At 42.8% G+C, this 18,630-nt stretch overlaps 1 protein-coding gene across 5 annotated transcripts in view; it reads left to right on the top strand.

The window, feature by feature from the left end:
• LOC112220587 (glycine receptor, alpha 1) overlaps positions 1 to 18,630 on the top strand; it is a 90,098-nt gene that overhangs the window by 7,654 nt on the left and 63,814 nt on the right. For 4 of the 5 annotated variants that reach the window (XR_006079598.1, XM_042303439.1, XM_042303438.1 and 1 more), the window contains exons 2-3: positions 2,627 to 2,650; positions 3,877 to 4,001. Coding sequence is in view for 4 of the 5 variants with exons in the window: in XM_042303439.1 (XP_042159373.1) it covers positions 2,627 to 2,650; positions 3,877 to 4,001 (149 nt within the window). In the remaining variant the exon portion in view is untranslated. The remainder of the gene's footprint in view (positions 1 to 2,626; positions 2,651 to 3,876; positions 4,002 to 18,630) is intronic. The other variant, XM_042303437.1, reaches the window with a different exon arrangement.

Genomic DNA, 18,630 nt, shown 5'->3' with positions numbered 1-18,630 from the left:
GCCCATGTGACAGTAGCAGCAGCACAGCTTGGCCAGTGACCTGGCAGTTAGGGTGGCCCACCCACACACAGACTGGTAGCAGTATGGAGAGACATGGGAGACTGCGACCTTCCTCGTTTACAGTACTTCAGTGTTCCGTGTCCATCCTCTTCTGATTGGGGCAGTTGGTTAGTATGTTAGTCTACTGATGGGGGCAGTTGGTTCATATGTTAGTTTACTGATGGGGGGGGCAGTTGGTTAATATGTTAGTCTACTGATGGGGCAGTTGGTTCATATGTTAGTCTACTGATGGGGCAGTTGGTTCATATGTTAGTCTACTGATGGGGAAGTTGGTTAATATGTTAGTTTACTGATGGGGGTTGGTTCATATGTTAGTCAGTTGGTTCATATGTTAGTCTACTGATGGGGGCAGTTGGTTAATATGTTAGTCTACTGATGGGGGCAGTTGGTTAATATGTTAGTCTACTGATGGGGGTTGGTTCATGTTGGTTAATATGTTAGTCTACTGATGGGGGTTGGTTAATATGTTAGTCTAGATTGGTTCATATGTTAGTCTACTGATGGGGGCAGTTGGTTCATATGTTAGTCTACTGATGGGGTTAATATGTTAGTCTAGTTGGTTAATATGTTAGTTTACTGATATGTTAGTCTACTGATGGGGGCAGTTGGTTCATATGTTAGTCTACTGATGGGGGCAGTTGGTTCATATGTTAGTCTACTGATGGGGGCAGTTGGTTAATATGTTAGTCTACTGATGGGGGCAGTTGGTTAATATGTTAGTCTACTGATGGGGGCAGTTGGTTCATATGTTAGTCTACTGATGGGGCAGTTGGTTCATATGTTAGTCTACTGATGGGGAAGGGCAGGTTCATATGTTAGTCTACTGATGGGGCAGTTGGTTCATATGTTAGTCTACTGATGGGGGCAGTTGGTTGGTTCATATTGTTAGTCTACTAATGGGGGCATATGTTAGTCTACTGATGGGGCAGTTGGTTCATATGTTAGTCTACTGATGGGGCAGTTGGATTTGGTTCATATGTTAGTCTACTGATGGGGGTTGGTTCAGTTGGTTCATATGTTAGTCTACTGATGGGGCAGTTGGTTCATATGTTAGTCTACTGATGGGGGCAGTTGGTTCATATGTTAGTCTACTAATGGGGCAGTTGGTTCATATGTTAGTCTACTGATGGGGCAGTTGGTTCATATGTTAGTCTACTGATGGGGGTTGGTTAATATGTTAGTCAGTTGGTTAATATGTTAGTCTACTGATGGGGGCAGTTGGTTAATATGTTAGTCTACTGATGGGGGTTGGTTAATATGTTAGCTGATGTTGGTTCATATGTTAGTCTACTGATGGGGGCAGTTGGTTAATATGTTAGTCTACTGATGGGGGTCTACTGATGGGGGCAGTTGGTTAATATGTTAGTCTACTGATGGGGCAGGGCAGTTGGTTAATATGTTAGTCTACTGATGGGGGCAGTTGGTTAATATGTTAGTCTACTGATGGGGGGTTGGTTAATATGTTAGTCTAGTTGGTTCATATGTTAGTCTACTGATGGGGGCAGTTGGTTCATATGTTGTCTACTAATGGGGCAGTTGGTTCATATGTTAGTCTACTGATGGGGGCAGTTGGTTCATATGTTAGTCTAGTTTGGTTCATATGTTAGTCTACTGATGGGGGTTGGTTCATATGTTGGTTCATATGTTAGTCTACTGATGGGGGCAAGTTGGTTAATATGTTAGTTTACTGATGGGGGCAGTTGGTTCATATGTTAGTCTACTGATGGGGGCAGTTGGTTAATATGTTAGTCTACTGATGGGGGCAGTTGGTTAATATGTTAGTCTACTGATGGGGGCAGTTGGTTAATATGTTAGTCTACTGATGGGGGCAGTTGGTTAATATGTTAGTCTGACTGATGGGGGGGGCAGTTGGTTAATATGTTAGTCTATGGGGGGCTTGATCTACTGATGGGGCAGTTGGTTCATATGTTAGTCTACTGACTGATGGGGGCAGTTGGTTAATATGTTAGTTTACTGATGGGGGGGGGGCAGTTGGTTCATATGTTAGTCTACTGATGGGGGGCAGTTGGTTCATATGTTAGTCTACTGATGGGGGTTGGTTAATATGTTAGTCTGACTGATGGGGATGGGGGGGGCTATTGGTTCATATGTTAGTCTACTGATGGGACAGTTGGTTAATATGTTAGTCTACTAATGGGGGGGCAGTTGGTTCATATGTCAGTCTACTAATGGGGGGGCAGTTGGTTCATATGTGTAGGAATACCTTTTGAGCTGACATGACAAAATATGACCTTTGTTGTTGGGTTAATGATCACAGTTGTATATATTTTTTAAAAGGCTTGTCGTTGGTGTTATTATCACATGATGACATGATGTCAGGTGTATTTTGCGGCGGTGGACTTACTGTAACATGTTTGTTATTTTATTTCTCCTCATCTCATCTATTTCATCTGTTTCAGAAGACTGCATGCATGAAACATTAAATGGAAAAGCCACCCTGGTCATCATCTGTCATCATAATTATCCATAAGAGGTTCATTCTGGATATGCAAATTCACCCTGCACCAAACAATTGGGAAGTAATTAACCTATTTTCTGTTTTCAGCTTTCTTTTTGGAGCTATAAGTTGGTATGTTTTTGGTATTTTTGAAAAACGTTGATTATTTTATTATCCTGTCATCATAGGAAATTGATTTGTGAGGTTACAGATATTTGTAGTTATGTAAACCTAGCTTTTTATTCTGTGTATGGAATGTTAATACTCTTTTGTTGGTGGATTTAAAAAAAGGAAATACAAAAAAATCCATGTAGATGAGATATGTAGAACATATCCAATAAGCATACCGTTCTGTGTTGTAGGCTACGATGTGAGGGAGTCAAATAACAACAACTTAATGGATAATCAATATTTGATTATTATCAATTACCTATATAATTATCAATTATTATTATCAATATTATCTGAGCATATAACTCATGAAGCGGATACTTCCTAAAACGTTCATACTTTGCTCATGGAGCTAGTCAAACTGCTATATATTTATTTGGAAGGCAAGTAAAGTAGTTGACTTCCTATTGATTCACAGTATCTAGCAAATGGACAGGTGAAGGGAATCAGTAATGGTAGCATCCCTCAAAAGAAAATCCTTGTTGGATTGGATTACTCTCAAAATGCTGCTATGTATGACAACAACTCACCATTCAAATCTCAGTTGTGCACCCATCTCTCTTTCTCTCTCTCTCTCTCTCTCTCTCTCTTTCTCTCTCTTTCTCTCTCTCTCTCTCTCTCTACTTTTCCTTTCTCTCTCTCTCTCTCTCTCCCTACTTTTCCTTTCTCTCTTCTCTCTCTCTCTCTCTCTCTCTCTCTCTCTTTCTCTCTCTCTCTCTCTCTCTCTCTCTCTCTCTCTCTCTCCCTCTCTCTCTCTCCTACTTTTCCTTTCTCTCTCTCTTCTCTCTCTCTCTCTCTCTCTCTCTCTCTCTCTCTCTCTCTCTCTCTCTCTCTCTCTCTCTCTCTCTCTCTCTTTCTCTCTCTCTTCTCTCTCTCTCTCTCTCTCTTCTCTCTCTCTCTCTCTCTCTCTCTACTTTTCCTTTCTCTCTTCTCTTCTCTCTCTCTCTCTCTCTTCTCTCTCTCTCTCTCTCTCTCTCTCTCTCTCTCTCTCTCTCTCTCCCTACTTTTCCTTTCTCTCTCTCTCTCTCTCTCTCTCTCTCTCTCTCTCTCTCTCTCTCTCTCTCTCTCTCTCTCTCTCTCTCTCTCCTACTTTTCCTTTCTCTCTTCTCTCTCTCTCTCTCTCCTCTCTCTCTCTCTCTCTCTCTCTCTCTCTCTCCCTACTTTTCCTTTCTCTCTCCTCTCTCTAGCTTGGCAGCCTCTAAAGAATCCGCGGCTCGAAAAGCTGCCTCCCCGATGCCTCCCTCTGAGTTCCTGGACAAACTCATGGGTAAAGTTTCGGGTTACGATGCAAGAATCAGACCTAATTTCAAAGGTAGGAGCGGCCACCAAGACACAGTGGGATAAAACAGGAATGTAGCCAAGCACAACCAGAAATAACATATTCCAGTCAGGATAGTAAAGAGAGGACGGTGTAGTTAAACTATGAAATCTATATAATATCAATATATATGATATCTTTATTTTACTATTGATTTGGGCTTTAGCAAATAATTCTGATTTAAATTAGTTGGTTCTTTGAATACATTATACGAGTGAGTTCATTTTCACACATTTAACATAACACTTTTTACCACTTTTTACACCTTAAACACTTCACACTTTTAAACCGTAAAATATTGAATTAGGCTGTTGCGATGTTCACAAGTCCTCCATATATTTACAGGATGTGGCTACAATGAAATGGAGTCATGTTATTATTTTGGCTACATTCCTGTTAAAACGTCACAACCGTCTCAATGTCCTGAATGTCTGTTTGGTGGTTATACTGTAGGTAGTGTGTTGCTAAACATGTTTTCCGTAATGTTAAAAGTGACCTTTCCCTATATGGAAGCACCCATAAAGATACATGTCAGAGGTTTCCTTATTGAACTATGGTCAGCAATACAGCCACGTTATGATGAATCAGTCCAAGCTATGATGTTCAATGGTGAAGCACCGTTGTGGCAACCCTCCAAATGTATCAACCCCAAAATTCCAAAATTATTTGAAAGAACATAATTTTGATGAGAGTTCCTCTATTTTACAATATTTATTTTCTCTCGTATTAATACCACCATTTTGTTTCTGTACATCCTTATCTGAGGTGGTATAATTTACATGCTTTATGGTTTACAAAACATATATATATAAAAATAAAATAAAAATATTCCCATCACAATTATGGAATGAATAACATAATAATAAGACAAAAATATGAATCCAACGTTCTGCATGAGAAACCACTCTCACAAACAAACCGTTTCCATACACTACACAGAGATGAGGTTTCTGAAGACAATTGAAAGAATTTGATTCTGATTATCTATCTAAGATACATGCTTTGATACTCTGCAAATATTTCACGTTAACTAACTACAATGGGACTGCTACTCTGGGTCCGCGTTTAACATGTAAACATGATGTTTTGGCCCATGAATTGCTGTGCCTTTTACAGGTATATTACATGTGATTTCCATGAGTATGATATCTCAGTATATGCAGTACTGAATCCAGGAGTGTTTGCTGTGACTAAGCATGAATTATTCAGCCTGCTAGAGTTGCAAAACCCCATCTACTCATACAGTTAGACTACATAACGTCTCTTCACTTCGCTCATGGTGTTCACTGCAACGAACAACAAACAAAAAAAACATGATTTCTTTGCTGTCTAAACTGTTTTATGTACAGAGGCTTTGTATGAATGTATTGAATGTATTTTTTCGAGCCGACGTCTCAATTCACAATGATAACACTGATGACACTGATAACACTGATAACACTGATGACACTGATAACACTGATAACACTGATGACACTGATAACACTGATGACACTGATAACACTGATAACACTGATGACACTGATGACACTGATAACACTGATGACACTGATAACACTGATAACACTGATGACACTGATGACACTGATAACACTGATGACACTGATAACACTGATAACACTGATAACACTGATAACACTGATAACACTGATGACACTGATGACACTGATAACACTGATGACACTGATAACACTGATAACACTGATGACACTGATGACACTGATAACACTGATAACACTGATGACACTGATGACACTGATGACACTGATGACACTGATAACACTGATAACACTGATAACACTGATAACACTGATAACACTGATAACACTGATGACACTGATGACACTGATAACACTGATGACACTGATAACACTGATAACACTGATAACACTGATGACACTGATAACACTGATAACACTGATAACACTGATAACACTGATAACACTGATGACACTGATAACACTGATAACACTGATAACACTGATGACATTGTGACGGATTATAGAATGCACTGGCTTGTCTGACCTGTAGAGTTCTGCTTTCAGCTAAACCTACTACATCACCGTTATAGTACACTGCCCAGAGAAAGTGCTCACTACAGGATCCGCTCAGCCTCAGTGGGCTTGTCAAGTGCTTTCATACAAAAAGCACAATAGCAGTTTTCATGCTGGTGAGTGTAAATAGGGTCAGATATTTGCTAAAAACTCCAATGAAAGATAACAGTATTCTAATGTAAAAATGTCTTTGCATATTAAGGGAAAATACATGACTTTACGTAATGTATAATGTTAATCATATGACTAGTGTGAGGCGAAAGGCCTATTGTCATGGGATGGAACAATGTGAGATAGATTCAGAGGTTAGTCATGGCTGTCAGGTCAACACTGTATTGTAGTGTGAGTGGTAGACTCACTCATTCAAGAAGTCCTTCTCCCATCCCTGCCAGCCAAACACATGAATCCCATTCATGAAATAAACAGGCTGGCAGGTCATTTCTTAATAATGAACGTCTGTTCAAAGACTAAGAAACATCTTTAGTCAGAGCTCCGAGAATGATGGGGGGTTGGTTATAAGATATTCAGTAAACACAATGGAACGTTTGAACTGCTATGTTCTTTCGAGAATTAGAATGGCAAAAATATTGTTTATAGAATTGTAGAACTGCAGAGGCCTTCTTTAGAACATTAGAACGTTAGAAGGCATTCTTTAGAACATTAGAACGTTAGAAGGCATTCTTTAGAACATTAGAAGGTTAGAAGGCCTTCTTTAGAACATAAGAATGTTGAACGTTAGAACACATTCTTTACAACATTAGAACGTTAGAACGTTAGAAGGCCTTCTTTAGAACATTCAAACGTTAGAAGGCATTCTTTAGAACATTAGAAGGCATTCTTTAGAACATAAAAATGTTGAACGTTAGAACACATTCTTTACAACATTAGAACATTAGAACGTTAGAAGGCCTTCTTTAGAACATTAGAATGTTGGAACGTTAGAAGGTATTCTTTAGAACATTCAAACGTTAGAAGGCATTCTTTAGAACATTAGAAGGCATTCTTTAGAACATTAGAATGTTAGAAGGCCTTCTTTAGAACATCAGAACATTAGAAGGCATTCTTTAGAACATAAGAATGTTGAACGTTAGAACACATTCTTTACAACATTAGAACATTAGAACGCTAGAAGGCATTCTTTAGAATATTAGAATGTTGGAATGCATTGTTTAGAACATTAGAATGTTGGAATGCATTGTTTAGAACATTAGAACGCTAGAAGGCCTTCTTTAGAACATTAGAATGTTGGAATGCATTGTTTAGAACATTAGAATGTTGGAATGCATTGTTTAGAACATTAGAACGTTAGAAGGCCTTCTTTAGAACATTAGAATGTTGGAATGCATTGTTTAGAACATTCGAATGTTGGAATGCATTGTTTAGAACATTAGAACGTTAGAAGGCCTTCTTTAGAACATTAGAATGTTGGAATGCATTGTTTAGAACATTAGAATGTTGGAATGCATTGTTTAGAACATTAGAACGTTAGAAGGCCTTCTTTAGAACATTAGAATGTTGGAATGTTAGAAGGCATTCTTTAGAACATTAGAATGTTAGAACACCTTCTTTAGAACATTAGATTGTTACAACGTTAGAAGACATTCTTTAGAACATTAGAATGTTAGAAGGCATTCTTTAGAACGCTAGAAGGCATTCTTTAGAACATTAGAACGTTAGAATGCATTGTTTAGAACATTAGAATGTTAGAAGACCTTCTTTAGAACATTAGATTGTTACAACGTTAGAAGACATTCTTTATAACATTAGATTGTTACAACGTTAGAAGGCATTCTTTAGAACATTAGAATGTTACAACGTTAGAAGGCATTCTTTAGAACATTAGAATGTTAGAACGTTAGAAGCCATCCTTTAGAACATTAGAATGTTAGAACGTTAGAAGCCATTCTTTAGAACATTAGAATGTTACAACGTTAGAAGCCATTCTTTATAACATTAGAATGTTAGAAGCCATTCTTTAGAACATTAGAACGTTAGAAGGCATTCTTTAGAACATTAGAACGTTAGAAGCCATTCTTTATAACATTAGAATGTTAGAAGCCATTCTTTATAACATTAGAATGTTACAACGTTAGAAGCCATTCTTTATAACATTAGAATGTTAGAAGCCATTCTTTAGAACATTAGAAAGTTAGAAGGTTCTCTGTAGGTCTAACAACGGAGCACACCTCCTCAATCAACCACCACCTCTGCTAATGTGGCACAGCAAGAGTGAAAAACAGGGAGAGAAAGAGCAGAGAATTGCCTGAAGCTACGAATGTGCTGGCATGAGAGGAAATTATGCTGATCATGACTGGGACTCACTGTGGGGAAGCCTTCTAATTGATTTAGCAGGATCTCTATTGGAATGGAAAATAGGAAATATCTTTCTGACACATTTGGGACCTCCCCTGTATGGTCTATGAGTTTCTTTTTAATATTTAATTCATTACACTTTAATGTTCAATCTCTAACATCGGCTAAGAAGGTTAAGATAGTCCTCTCAACACCCCCCACACACACACACACCTATTCTCTGTTTCCCAACCCCCCAACACACACCTACTCTCCCCTTCCCAACCCCCAACACACCTATTTTCCCCTTCCCAACCCCCAACACCTACTCTCCCTTCCCAACCCCCAACACACCTACTTTCCCTTCCCCCCCCCAACACCTCTCTCCCTTCCCAACCCCCAACACACCTACCCCTCTCCCCCCCAACCCCCCCTTCCCAACACACCTACTCTCCCCTACTCTCCCCTTCCCAACCCCCCAACACACCTACTCTCCCTTCCCAACCCCCCAACACACCTACTCTCCCCTACTCTCCCCTTCCCAACCCCCAACACACCTACTCTCCCCTTCCCAACCCCCAACACACCTACTCTTCCCCCCCAACACACCTACTCTCCCCTTCCCCCTTCCCCCCCCAACACACCTACTCTCCCCTTCCCAACCCCCCCCAACACACCTACTCCCCTCCCCCAACCCCCCAACACACCTCTCCCTTCCCAAACCCCCACACACCTACTCTCCCCTACTCTCCCCTTCCCAACCCCCCAACACACCTACTCTCCCTTCCCAACCCCCAACACACCTACTCTCCCCTACTCTCCCCTTCCCAACCCCCAACACACCTACTCTCCCCTACTCTCCCCTTCCCAACCCCCCAACACACCTACTCTCCCCTTCCCAACCCCCAACACACCTACTCTCCCCTACTCTCCCCTTCCCAACCCCCAACACACCTACTCCCCCTACTCTCCCCTTCCCAACCCCCAACACACCTACCCTCCCCTCCCCAACCCCCAACACACCTACTCCCCCTCCCCAACACCCCCACGCACCACCTCTCCCCTTCTCAACACCCCCACCCCCACACACCAGTCAATCAGACAGTCAGTCAGACAGCCAATCAGTCAATCAGTCAGTCAGTCCATTCAGACATTCAGTCCATTCAGACAGTCAGTCAGTCAATCAGACAGTCAATCAGTCAGTCAGTCATACAGTCAGTCAATCAGACAATCAGTCAGTCATACAGTCAGCCAGTCAGACAGTCAGTCATACAGTCAGCCAGTCAGACAGTCCGTCAGACAGCCAATCAGACAGCCAGTCAGTCAGTCCATTCAGACAGTCAGTCAGTCCATTCAGACAGTCAGTCAATCAGACAGTCATACAGTCAGACAGTCCATCAGACAGTCAGACAGCCAATCAGTCAGTCAGTCCATTCAGACAGTCAGTCAATCAGACAGTCAATCAGTCAGACAGTCATACAGACAGACAGTCCATCAGACAGTCAGACAGCCAGTCAGTCAGTCAGTCATACAGTCAGTCAGTCCATTCAGACAGCCAGTCAGTCCAGTCAGTCAGTCTGCCCATTCAGTCAGTCAGTCAGTGAATCAGAAAGTCAGTCAGTCAATCAGACAGTCAATCAGACAGCCAGACAGCCAGCCAATCAGCCAGTCAGACAGCCAGTCAGACAGACAATCAGCCAGTCAGACAGTCAGTCAGCCAGTCATACAGTCAGCCAGTCAGCCAGCAAGTCAGTCAGTCTATTCATACAGTCAGCCAGTCAGACAGCCAATCAGACAGCCAATCGGTCAATCAGTCAGTCAGTCCATTCAGACAGTCAATCAGACAGTCAATCAGATAGCCAATCAGTCAATCAGACAGCCAGATAGACAGACAGCCAATCAGCCAGTCAGACAATCCACCAGCCAGCCAGTCAGTCTATTCAGACAGTCCGTCAGTCAGACAGTCAGTCAGTCAATCAGACAGCCAATCGGTCAATCAGTCAGTCAGTCCATTCAGACAATCAATCAGACAGTCAATCAGACAGCCAATCAGTCAATCAGACAGCAAATAAGTCAGTCAGTCCATTCAGACAGACAGTCAGTCCATTCAGACAGTCAGTCAATCAGACAGTCAGACAGTCAGTCAGACAGTCAGACAGTCCATCAGCCAGTCAGACAGCCAGTCAGTCAGTCAGTCATACAGTCAGTCAGTCCATTCAGACAGTCAGTCAGTCATACAGTCAGTCAGTCCATTCAGACAGCCAGTCAGTCCATTCAGTCAGTCAGTCAGTCAGTCAATCAGAAAGTCAGTCAGTCAATCAGACAGACAGACAGACAGACAGACAGACAGACAGACAGACAGACAGACAGCCAATCAGCCAGTCAGACAGTCAGTCTATTCAGACAGTTTGTCAGTCAATCAGACAGTCAATCAGACAGTCAACCAGTCATACAGTCAGACAGCCAATCAGACAGTCAGTCAGCCAGTCATACAGTCAGTCAGTCATACAGTAAGCCAGTCCATCAGCCAGTCAGACAGCCAGTCAGTCAGTCCATTAAGACAGTCAGTCAGTCAGTCAATCAGACAGTCAATCAGTCAGTCATACAGTCAGCCAGTCAGACAGGCCGTCAGTCCATTCAGACAGTCAGGCAGTCAATCAGACAGCCAATCAGTCAGTCAGTCCATTCAGACAGCCAGTCAGTCCATTCAGACAGTCAGTCAGTCAATCAGTCAGTCAGTCCATTCAGACAGCCAGTCAGTCCATTCAGACAGTCAGTCAGTCAATCAGCCAATCAATCAGACAGACAGCCAATCAGCCAGTCAGACAGCCAGCCAATCAGCCAGTCAGTCAGTCATACAGTCAGACAGCCAGTCAGTCAGTCCATTCAGACAGTCAGTCAGTCCATTCAGACAGTCACTCAGTCCATTCAGACAGCCAGTCAGTCCATTCAGACAGTCAGTCAGTCAATCAGAAAATCAATCAGACAGACAGTCAATCAGCCAGTCAGACAGACAGCCAATCAGCCAGTCAGTCAGTCAGTCATACAGTCAGACAGTCAATTCAGACAGCCAGTCAGTCAATTCAGACAGTCAGTCAGTCAGTCAGTCAGCAAATCAATCAGACAGACAGCCAATCAGCCAGTCAGACAGCCAGCCAGTCACTCATACAGTCAGACAGTCCGTCAGCCAGACAGCCAGTCAGTCAGTCCATTCAGACAGTCAGTCAGTCCATACAGACAGTCAGTCAGTCCAGTCAGACAGCCAGTCAGTCTATTCAGTCAGTCAGTCAGTCCATTCAGTCAGTCAGTCCATACAGTCAGTCAATCAGACAGTCAGTCAGTCAATCAGACAGTCAATCAGACAGCCAGACACTCAGGCAGCCAATAAGCCAGTCAGTCAGTCCATTAAGACAGTCAGTCAGTCCATTCAGACGGACAGTCAGTCAATCAGACAGTCAGTCAGTCAGTCTATTCAGACAGTCCGTCAGACAGTCAGTTAATCAGACAGTCAATCAGTCAACCAGTCATACAGTCAGACAGCCAATCAGACAGTCAGCCAGTCAGTCAATCAGACAGTCAATCAGTCAGTCAGTCATACAGTCAGCCAGTCAGACAGTCTGTCAGCCAGTCACACAGCCAGTCAGTCAGTCCATTAAGACAGTCAGTCAGTCCATTCTGACAGTCAATCAGACAGTCAGACAGACAGACAGCCAATCAGTCATTCAGTCAGCCAGTCAGACAGTCCGTCAGACAGTCACACAGCCAGTCAGTCAGTCCATTCAGACAGTCAGTAAGTCCATTCAGACAGTCAGTCAATCAGTCAGTCATACAGTCAGCCAGTCAGAAACTCTGTCAGTCCATTCAGACAGTCAGTCAGTCAATCAGGCAGCCAATCAGTCAGTCCATCCATTCAGACAGCCAGTCAGTCCATTCAGACAGTCAGTCAGTCAGTCAATCAGACAGTCAATCAGACAGCCAGTCAGACAGACAGCCAGACAGACAGCTAGACAATTAGCCAGTCAGTCAGTCAGTCATACAGTCAGACAGTCCGTCAGCCAGTCAGACAGCCAGTCAGTCAGTCAGTCAGTCCATTCAGACAGCCAGTCAGTCAATCAGACAGTTAATCAGACAGTCAACCAGTCATACAGACAGACAGTCAGTCAGCCAGTCATACAGTCAGCCAATTAGACAGTCAGTCAGCCAGTCAGTCAGACAGTCCGTCCGTCAACCAGTCACACAGCCAGTCAGTCATACAGTCAGTCAGTCCATTCAGACAGTCAGTCAGTCATACAGTCAGTCAGTCCATTCAGTCAGTCAGTCCATTCAGACAGTCAGCCAGTCATACAGTCAGTGAGTCCAATCAGACAGTCAGTCAGTCAGACAGTCAGTCAGTCAATCAGACAGTCAATCAGTCAGTCAGTCAACCAGTCCGACAGTCAGACAGCCAATCAGACAGTCAATCAGTCAGACAGTCAGTCAATCAGACAGTCAGATTGCCAGTCATACAGCCAATCAGTCAGTCAGTCAGTCAGTCATACAGTCAGTCAGTCCATTCAGACAGTCAGTCAGTCCATTCAGACAGCCAGTCAGTCCATTCAGACAGCCAGTCAGTCCATTCAGACAGACAGTCAGACAGCCAATCAGCCAGTCAGACAGACCAGCCAGCCAATCAGACAGTCAGACAGTCAATCAGTCAGACAGTCAGTCAATCAGACAGTCAGATAGCCAGTCAGACAGCCAATCAGTCAGTCAGTCAGTCAGTCATACAGTCAGTCAGTCCATTCAGACAGTCAGTCAATCATACAGTCAGTCAGTCCATTCAGACAGCCAGTCAGTCCATTCAGACAGTCAGTCAGTCCATTCATACAGCCAGTCAGTCAGTCAATCAGACAGTCAATCAGCCAGTTAGCCAGTCTGATAGCCAATCAGACAGTCAGCCAGTCATACAGTCAGCCAATCAGACAGCCTGTTAGCCAGTCAGCCAGTCAGTCCATTCAGACAGACAGTCAGCCAGTCAATCAGAAAGTCAATCAGCCAGTTAGCCAGCCTGATAGCCAATCAGACAGTCAGCCAGTCATACAGCCAGCCAATCAGACAGTCAGCCAGTCAGTCTACTCAGACAGTCAGTCCATTCAGACAGTCAGTCAATCCAATCAGACAGTCAATCAGTCAATCAGACTGTCAATCAGTCAGCCAATCAGACAGTCAGACAGCCAATCAGACAGTCAGTCAGACAGTCAGTCAACCAGTCATACAGTCAGCCAATCAGACAGCCAGGTAGCCAGCCAGTCAGTCAGTCAGCCAGTCAGACAGTCAGTCAGTCTATACAGCCAGTCAGACAATCAGACAGACAGTCAGTCAGACAGCCAGTGAGCCAGTCAGACAGACATTCAGCCAGTCAGTCAGCCAGTCCATTCAGTCAGCCAGTCCATTCAGACAGTCAGACAGTCAGTCAGTCCATTCAGTCAGCCAGTCCCGCAGACAGTCAGACAGTCAGTAAGTCAGTCGGTCAGTCAGTCAGCCAGTCAGTCAGCCAGTCCATTCAGTCAGCCAGTCCATTCAGACAGTCAGACAGTCAGTCAGTCCAGTTGGTCAGCCAGTCAGACAATGAGCCAGTCAGTCAGCTAGTCAGACAGCCAGTCAGTCAGTCAGACAGTCAGTCAGTCACTTAGTCCTCTCTGCTCTCTCCTCTTTCTCCCAAGCAGCTTCCTTCCTTTAAAGCCTGCCATGTCACATCACAGTGATGATCAGTGTAACCAAATGCTTTCACAATGAACTAGCTGTGTCACTTTGCTTCTGAATTTTTGCGAGACAAGTCAACATCTGTAAATATACAGTCCTTGCTGCCGTATGTTTGCTGTTTCTGGCTTCTGGCTTCTTTTTCCTTACGCACAGAGTCTCTCTCGCTCTCCCTCTCTCTCTCTCTGTTCTACCTCTTTTTCTTTTCATTCTCTTTTTGTTTCAACCTACCTGACTGGGGAGATGAAATATTATTAGCTGGTGGGGCTTGGCGTTCATTTGGTGTTATCAGCACTTGTTTAATGGGTAACTAATAGGATTAATGGGATACCCTAATGAGAGAGGGGGGAGGGGGCAGTGTTCAGATGCTGCTGTGTTCATATACGCATGGCAACAGGGAACCACCCGGACTGATCTGCTGACTACTTCAGGAACATTAAAGGAATGGACAAGGGTTCTTTATTGTACTGTGATGGTTCATTAAAGAACAATCCCCAACCAGAGTTATATTCCCAGATATAACACACACACCAACCATTAACTGCATTTACGTACTGACATTGAAACTTTACTCTGCCTTCTTCTTAAAACAATCTATGTAAATTGAATTATTTGAGTTAATTCACTATGTTTGGTGAATGAGAAGACATTTTAGGTCCCGAGAATAGTCAAAAGAGTTACTCTGGATGCTTGCCTTGGTAATGGATTCTCTAGGATCTAAACATTGGGACTGAACTGCTATATGGCCCTGGGAGTAGATGTTTAATATCATTGCAGGGGTGACTCTCCCCAGAGTTATGACAAAAGTATTGATCATGTTTTAAAGTCTAAGGAGAGGCAGAATTGCAAGGACACAGCAGAAAATTGAATGGATAATGTAGCAGTCAGCCTACTGTTAAAGGGCAGGACAGGAGGATATGACAGGAGGATATGACAGGAGGATATGACAGGATAAGACAGGACATGATAGTATAGGACAGGATAGGACAGCAGGATATGACAGGATAAGACAGGACATGATAGTATAGGACAGGACAGGACAGCAGGATATGACAGGATAAGACAGGACATGATAGAATAGGACAAGATAGAATAGGATAGGATAGGATAGGATAGGACAGGAGGATATGACAGGAGGATATGACAGGATAAGACAGGACATGATAGTATAGGACAGGATAGGACAGCAGGATATGACAGGATAAGACAGGACATGATAGTATAGGACAGGACAGGACAGCAGGATATGACAGGATAAGACAGGACATGATAGAATAGGACAAGATAGAATAGGATAGGATAGGATAGGATAGGATAGGACAGGACAGCAGGATATGACAGGATAAGACAAGACAGGACATGATAGAATAGGACAAGATAGAATAGGATAGGATAGGATAGGACAGGAAAGCAGGATATGACAGGATAAGACAGGACATGATAGTATAGGACAGGATAGGACAGAAGAACAGGATTGGACAGCAGGACAGGATAGGAAAGGACAGGCATGATGGCATGATGACTACCTGGCATGATGACTCCTTGCTGTCCCCAGTTCACCTGGCTGTGCTGCTGCTCCAGTTTCAACTGTTCTGCCTGTGATTATTATTATTTGACCATGCTGGTCATTTATGAACATTTGAACATCTTGGCCATGTTCTGTTATAATCTCCACCCGGCACAGCCAGAAGAGGACTGGCCACCCCTCATAGCCTGGTTCCTCTCTAGGTTTCTTCCTAGGTTTTGGCCTTTCTTGGGAGCTTTTCCTAGCCACGGTGCTTCTGCACCTGCATTGCTTACTGTTTGGGGTTTTAGGCTGGGTTTCTGTACAGCACTTTGAGATATCAGCTGAAGTACTAAGGGCTATATAAATACATTTGATTTGATAGGACAGGACAGCATTATATGACAGGATAAGACAGGACATGATAGTATAGGACAGGATAGGACATCAGAACAGGATAGGACAGGATAGGACAGCAGAAGATAGGACAGGATAGGATAGGACAGCATATACAGGATAGGATAGGACAGGATATGACAGGACAGCATACACAGGACAGCAGGACAGAATAGGACAGGACGTGATAGGATAGGACAGGATAGGACAGCATATACAGGATAGGACAGGATAGGACAGCAGGACAGAATGGGGCAGGATAGGATAGGACAGCATATACAGGATAGGATAGGACAGGATAGGACAGCAGGACAGAATAGGACAGGACAGGATAGGATAGGATAGGACAGGATAGGATAGGATAGGACAGGACAGGATAGGTATTTGGTATTTTATTAGGATCCCCATTAGCTGTTGCAGAAGCAGCAGCTACTCTTCCTGTGGTCCAACACAAAACATGAAACATAATTTCAGAATTACATAATACAGAACATCATTAGACAAGAACAGCTCAAGGACAGAACTACATACATTTTATAGGATAGGACAGAATAGGATAGGACAGGATAAGACATCATCCACAGGATAGGACAGGATAGGACAGCAGGACAGGATGGGATAGGACAGGACATAATAGGACATGATAGGACCGCAGTACAGGATTGGACAGGACAGGACATGATAGGACAGTATAGGACAGGATATGGCAGGATAGGACAGGATAGGACAGGACATGATAGGACAGGACATGACATGACAGGATATGAACGAGATAGGACAGGATAGGACAGGATAGGATAGGACAGGACAGGATAGGTCAGGATAGGATAGAACAGGATAGTATAGCAGGACAGGATAGAACAGGATAGGACAGGACAGCAGGACAGGACAGATAGTTGTAGTATCCAACCATCCACTACTGTAGTACTTTGTAAAAAGTATGTTCTTAGTATGAGTCTACTGTACATGTAAACAAATGAGAAATACCTTTCAAAAGAAATAAACAGTAGCTTTATTCTATTAATTTTAATGAGATAATATCAAATAATATCAAATCAAAATCAAATCTAATCAAATGTATTTATATAGCCCTTCGTACATCAGCTGATATCTCAAAGTGCTGTACAGAAACCCAGCCTAAAACCCCAAACAGCAAGCAATGCAGGTGTAGAAGCACGGTGGCTAGGAAAAACTCCCTAGAAAGGCCAAAACCTAGGAAGAAACCTAGAGAGGAACCAGGCTATGTGGGGTGGCCAGTCCTCTTCTGGCTGTGCCGGGTGGAGATTATAACAGAACATGGCCAAGATGTTCAAATGTTCATAGATGACCAGCATGGTCGAATAATAATAAGGCAGAACAGTAACAATATCAAAGATTATATTAAACCCCTTTTGTTGGGAGATTGCCCTTGATATTGTTATTCAGCACAATGTCAAACATTAACACTTTCTAATTTAATGAATATGAGAATGGTTGAATGGTTGACTCGGATGCTGTATCTTTCCGTCTGGTCACTGAAGCTTCTCTAATAGTACTGCGAGGAGGAGAGGAGATGGTGTCATGAAGGCTATTGTCACTTCCTGTCATTTGGGTCATTTCTTTTCTGATACTGGGAAGTGGGAAAACGGTGATCACACTTGAGTGTGACATTAAAGTTGCCATATAATTGTTTACTCTGACAAGATAATTCAAGACCCCAAGCAAATGTTTTTATTTTCCTTGCTAGACGTTTTTAACTGTCGCCTTTCGAGATTTGTCCTTTTGTGAAATGGTGCGTGACTGAGATGCTACCAGGCCCAGATGGATTCATTCTAAAACTCGAATGTGCTTTCTTATAGCTGATTATTCACTATTTTTTTTTATGTTGAACAAAGCCTGTACCTCTCTGCAAAGTATGGAGAATAGATTTTACACACTGCTAGTAATTAGTCATTATGAGATTGCAAGCTTGGAAGAAAGAAAACAAGTTGGTAGTTTAATGTTTGGATCAGGTTTTCAGATCTCATATAGATCCTTGGCACAGAGGATAAACCCAAGCTTAGGTTGACACAATAGGGATTGCCTTGTGTGCAGAGTGTAACAACAAGAGGAAGAAAAATGATCTTAACTGGTTCCAGGTCAGATTATAGAGTTTGAATCACCGGTCTACAACAGTTCATGGTCATGCAGAATACTTTCCATCTATCTTAAAGAACGATTTCCTTTTCTCCTGACGTTGATAGATTAAAATATCCCCACAAAGACTTCAGCTCTGTGCAGTCACCATCTCTCATCGTTGACTCTTGTCAGGTATAGGAAAAGTAGGCGGGGCTGCATGTCGCCTGGTTTACATATTCAATGCGCCTCCGGAGCACAAAGACAAAACGTATCAACATCTTCGTTGAGAAAAATACATTCACTGTGTACTGTGGAATAATACTTCCTCTGTGTCGACAGGAGAGAGGAGTTAGGAATGAACCCGGCAGTATGTCAAATGAGCAGCAAATGTCATCTGGGAAGGAGCAAACTTTCTGTTGAACTGATTAAGATCTGAATTATGGCTGACATAATTACTGAAATGTATGTTTGTGTTAATGTATGTGTTATGTACAGTACCTTATCATTAACAGCCTTTGGATGTAAGAGGTGAGATTAAACA

Source organism: Oncorhynchus tshawytscha, linkage group LG21, assembly GCF_018296145.1.
Source record: "Oncorhynchus tshawytscha isolate Ot180627B linkage group LG21, Otsh_v2.0, whole genome shotgun sequence".
Classification (NCBI taxonomy): domain Eukaryota; kingdom Metazoa; phylum Chordata; class Actinopteri; order Salmoniformes; family Salmonidae; genus Oncorhynchus; species Oncorhynchus tshawytscha.
Note: the sequence above shows the minus strand (reverse complement) of the source record. Positions and strands in the feature narration are given on the sequence as shown.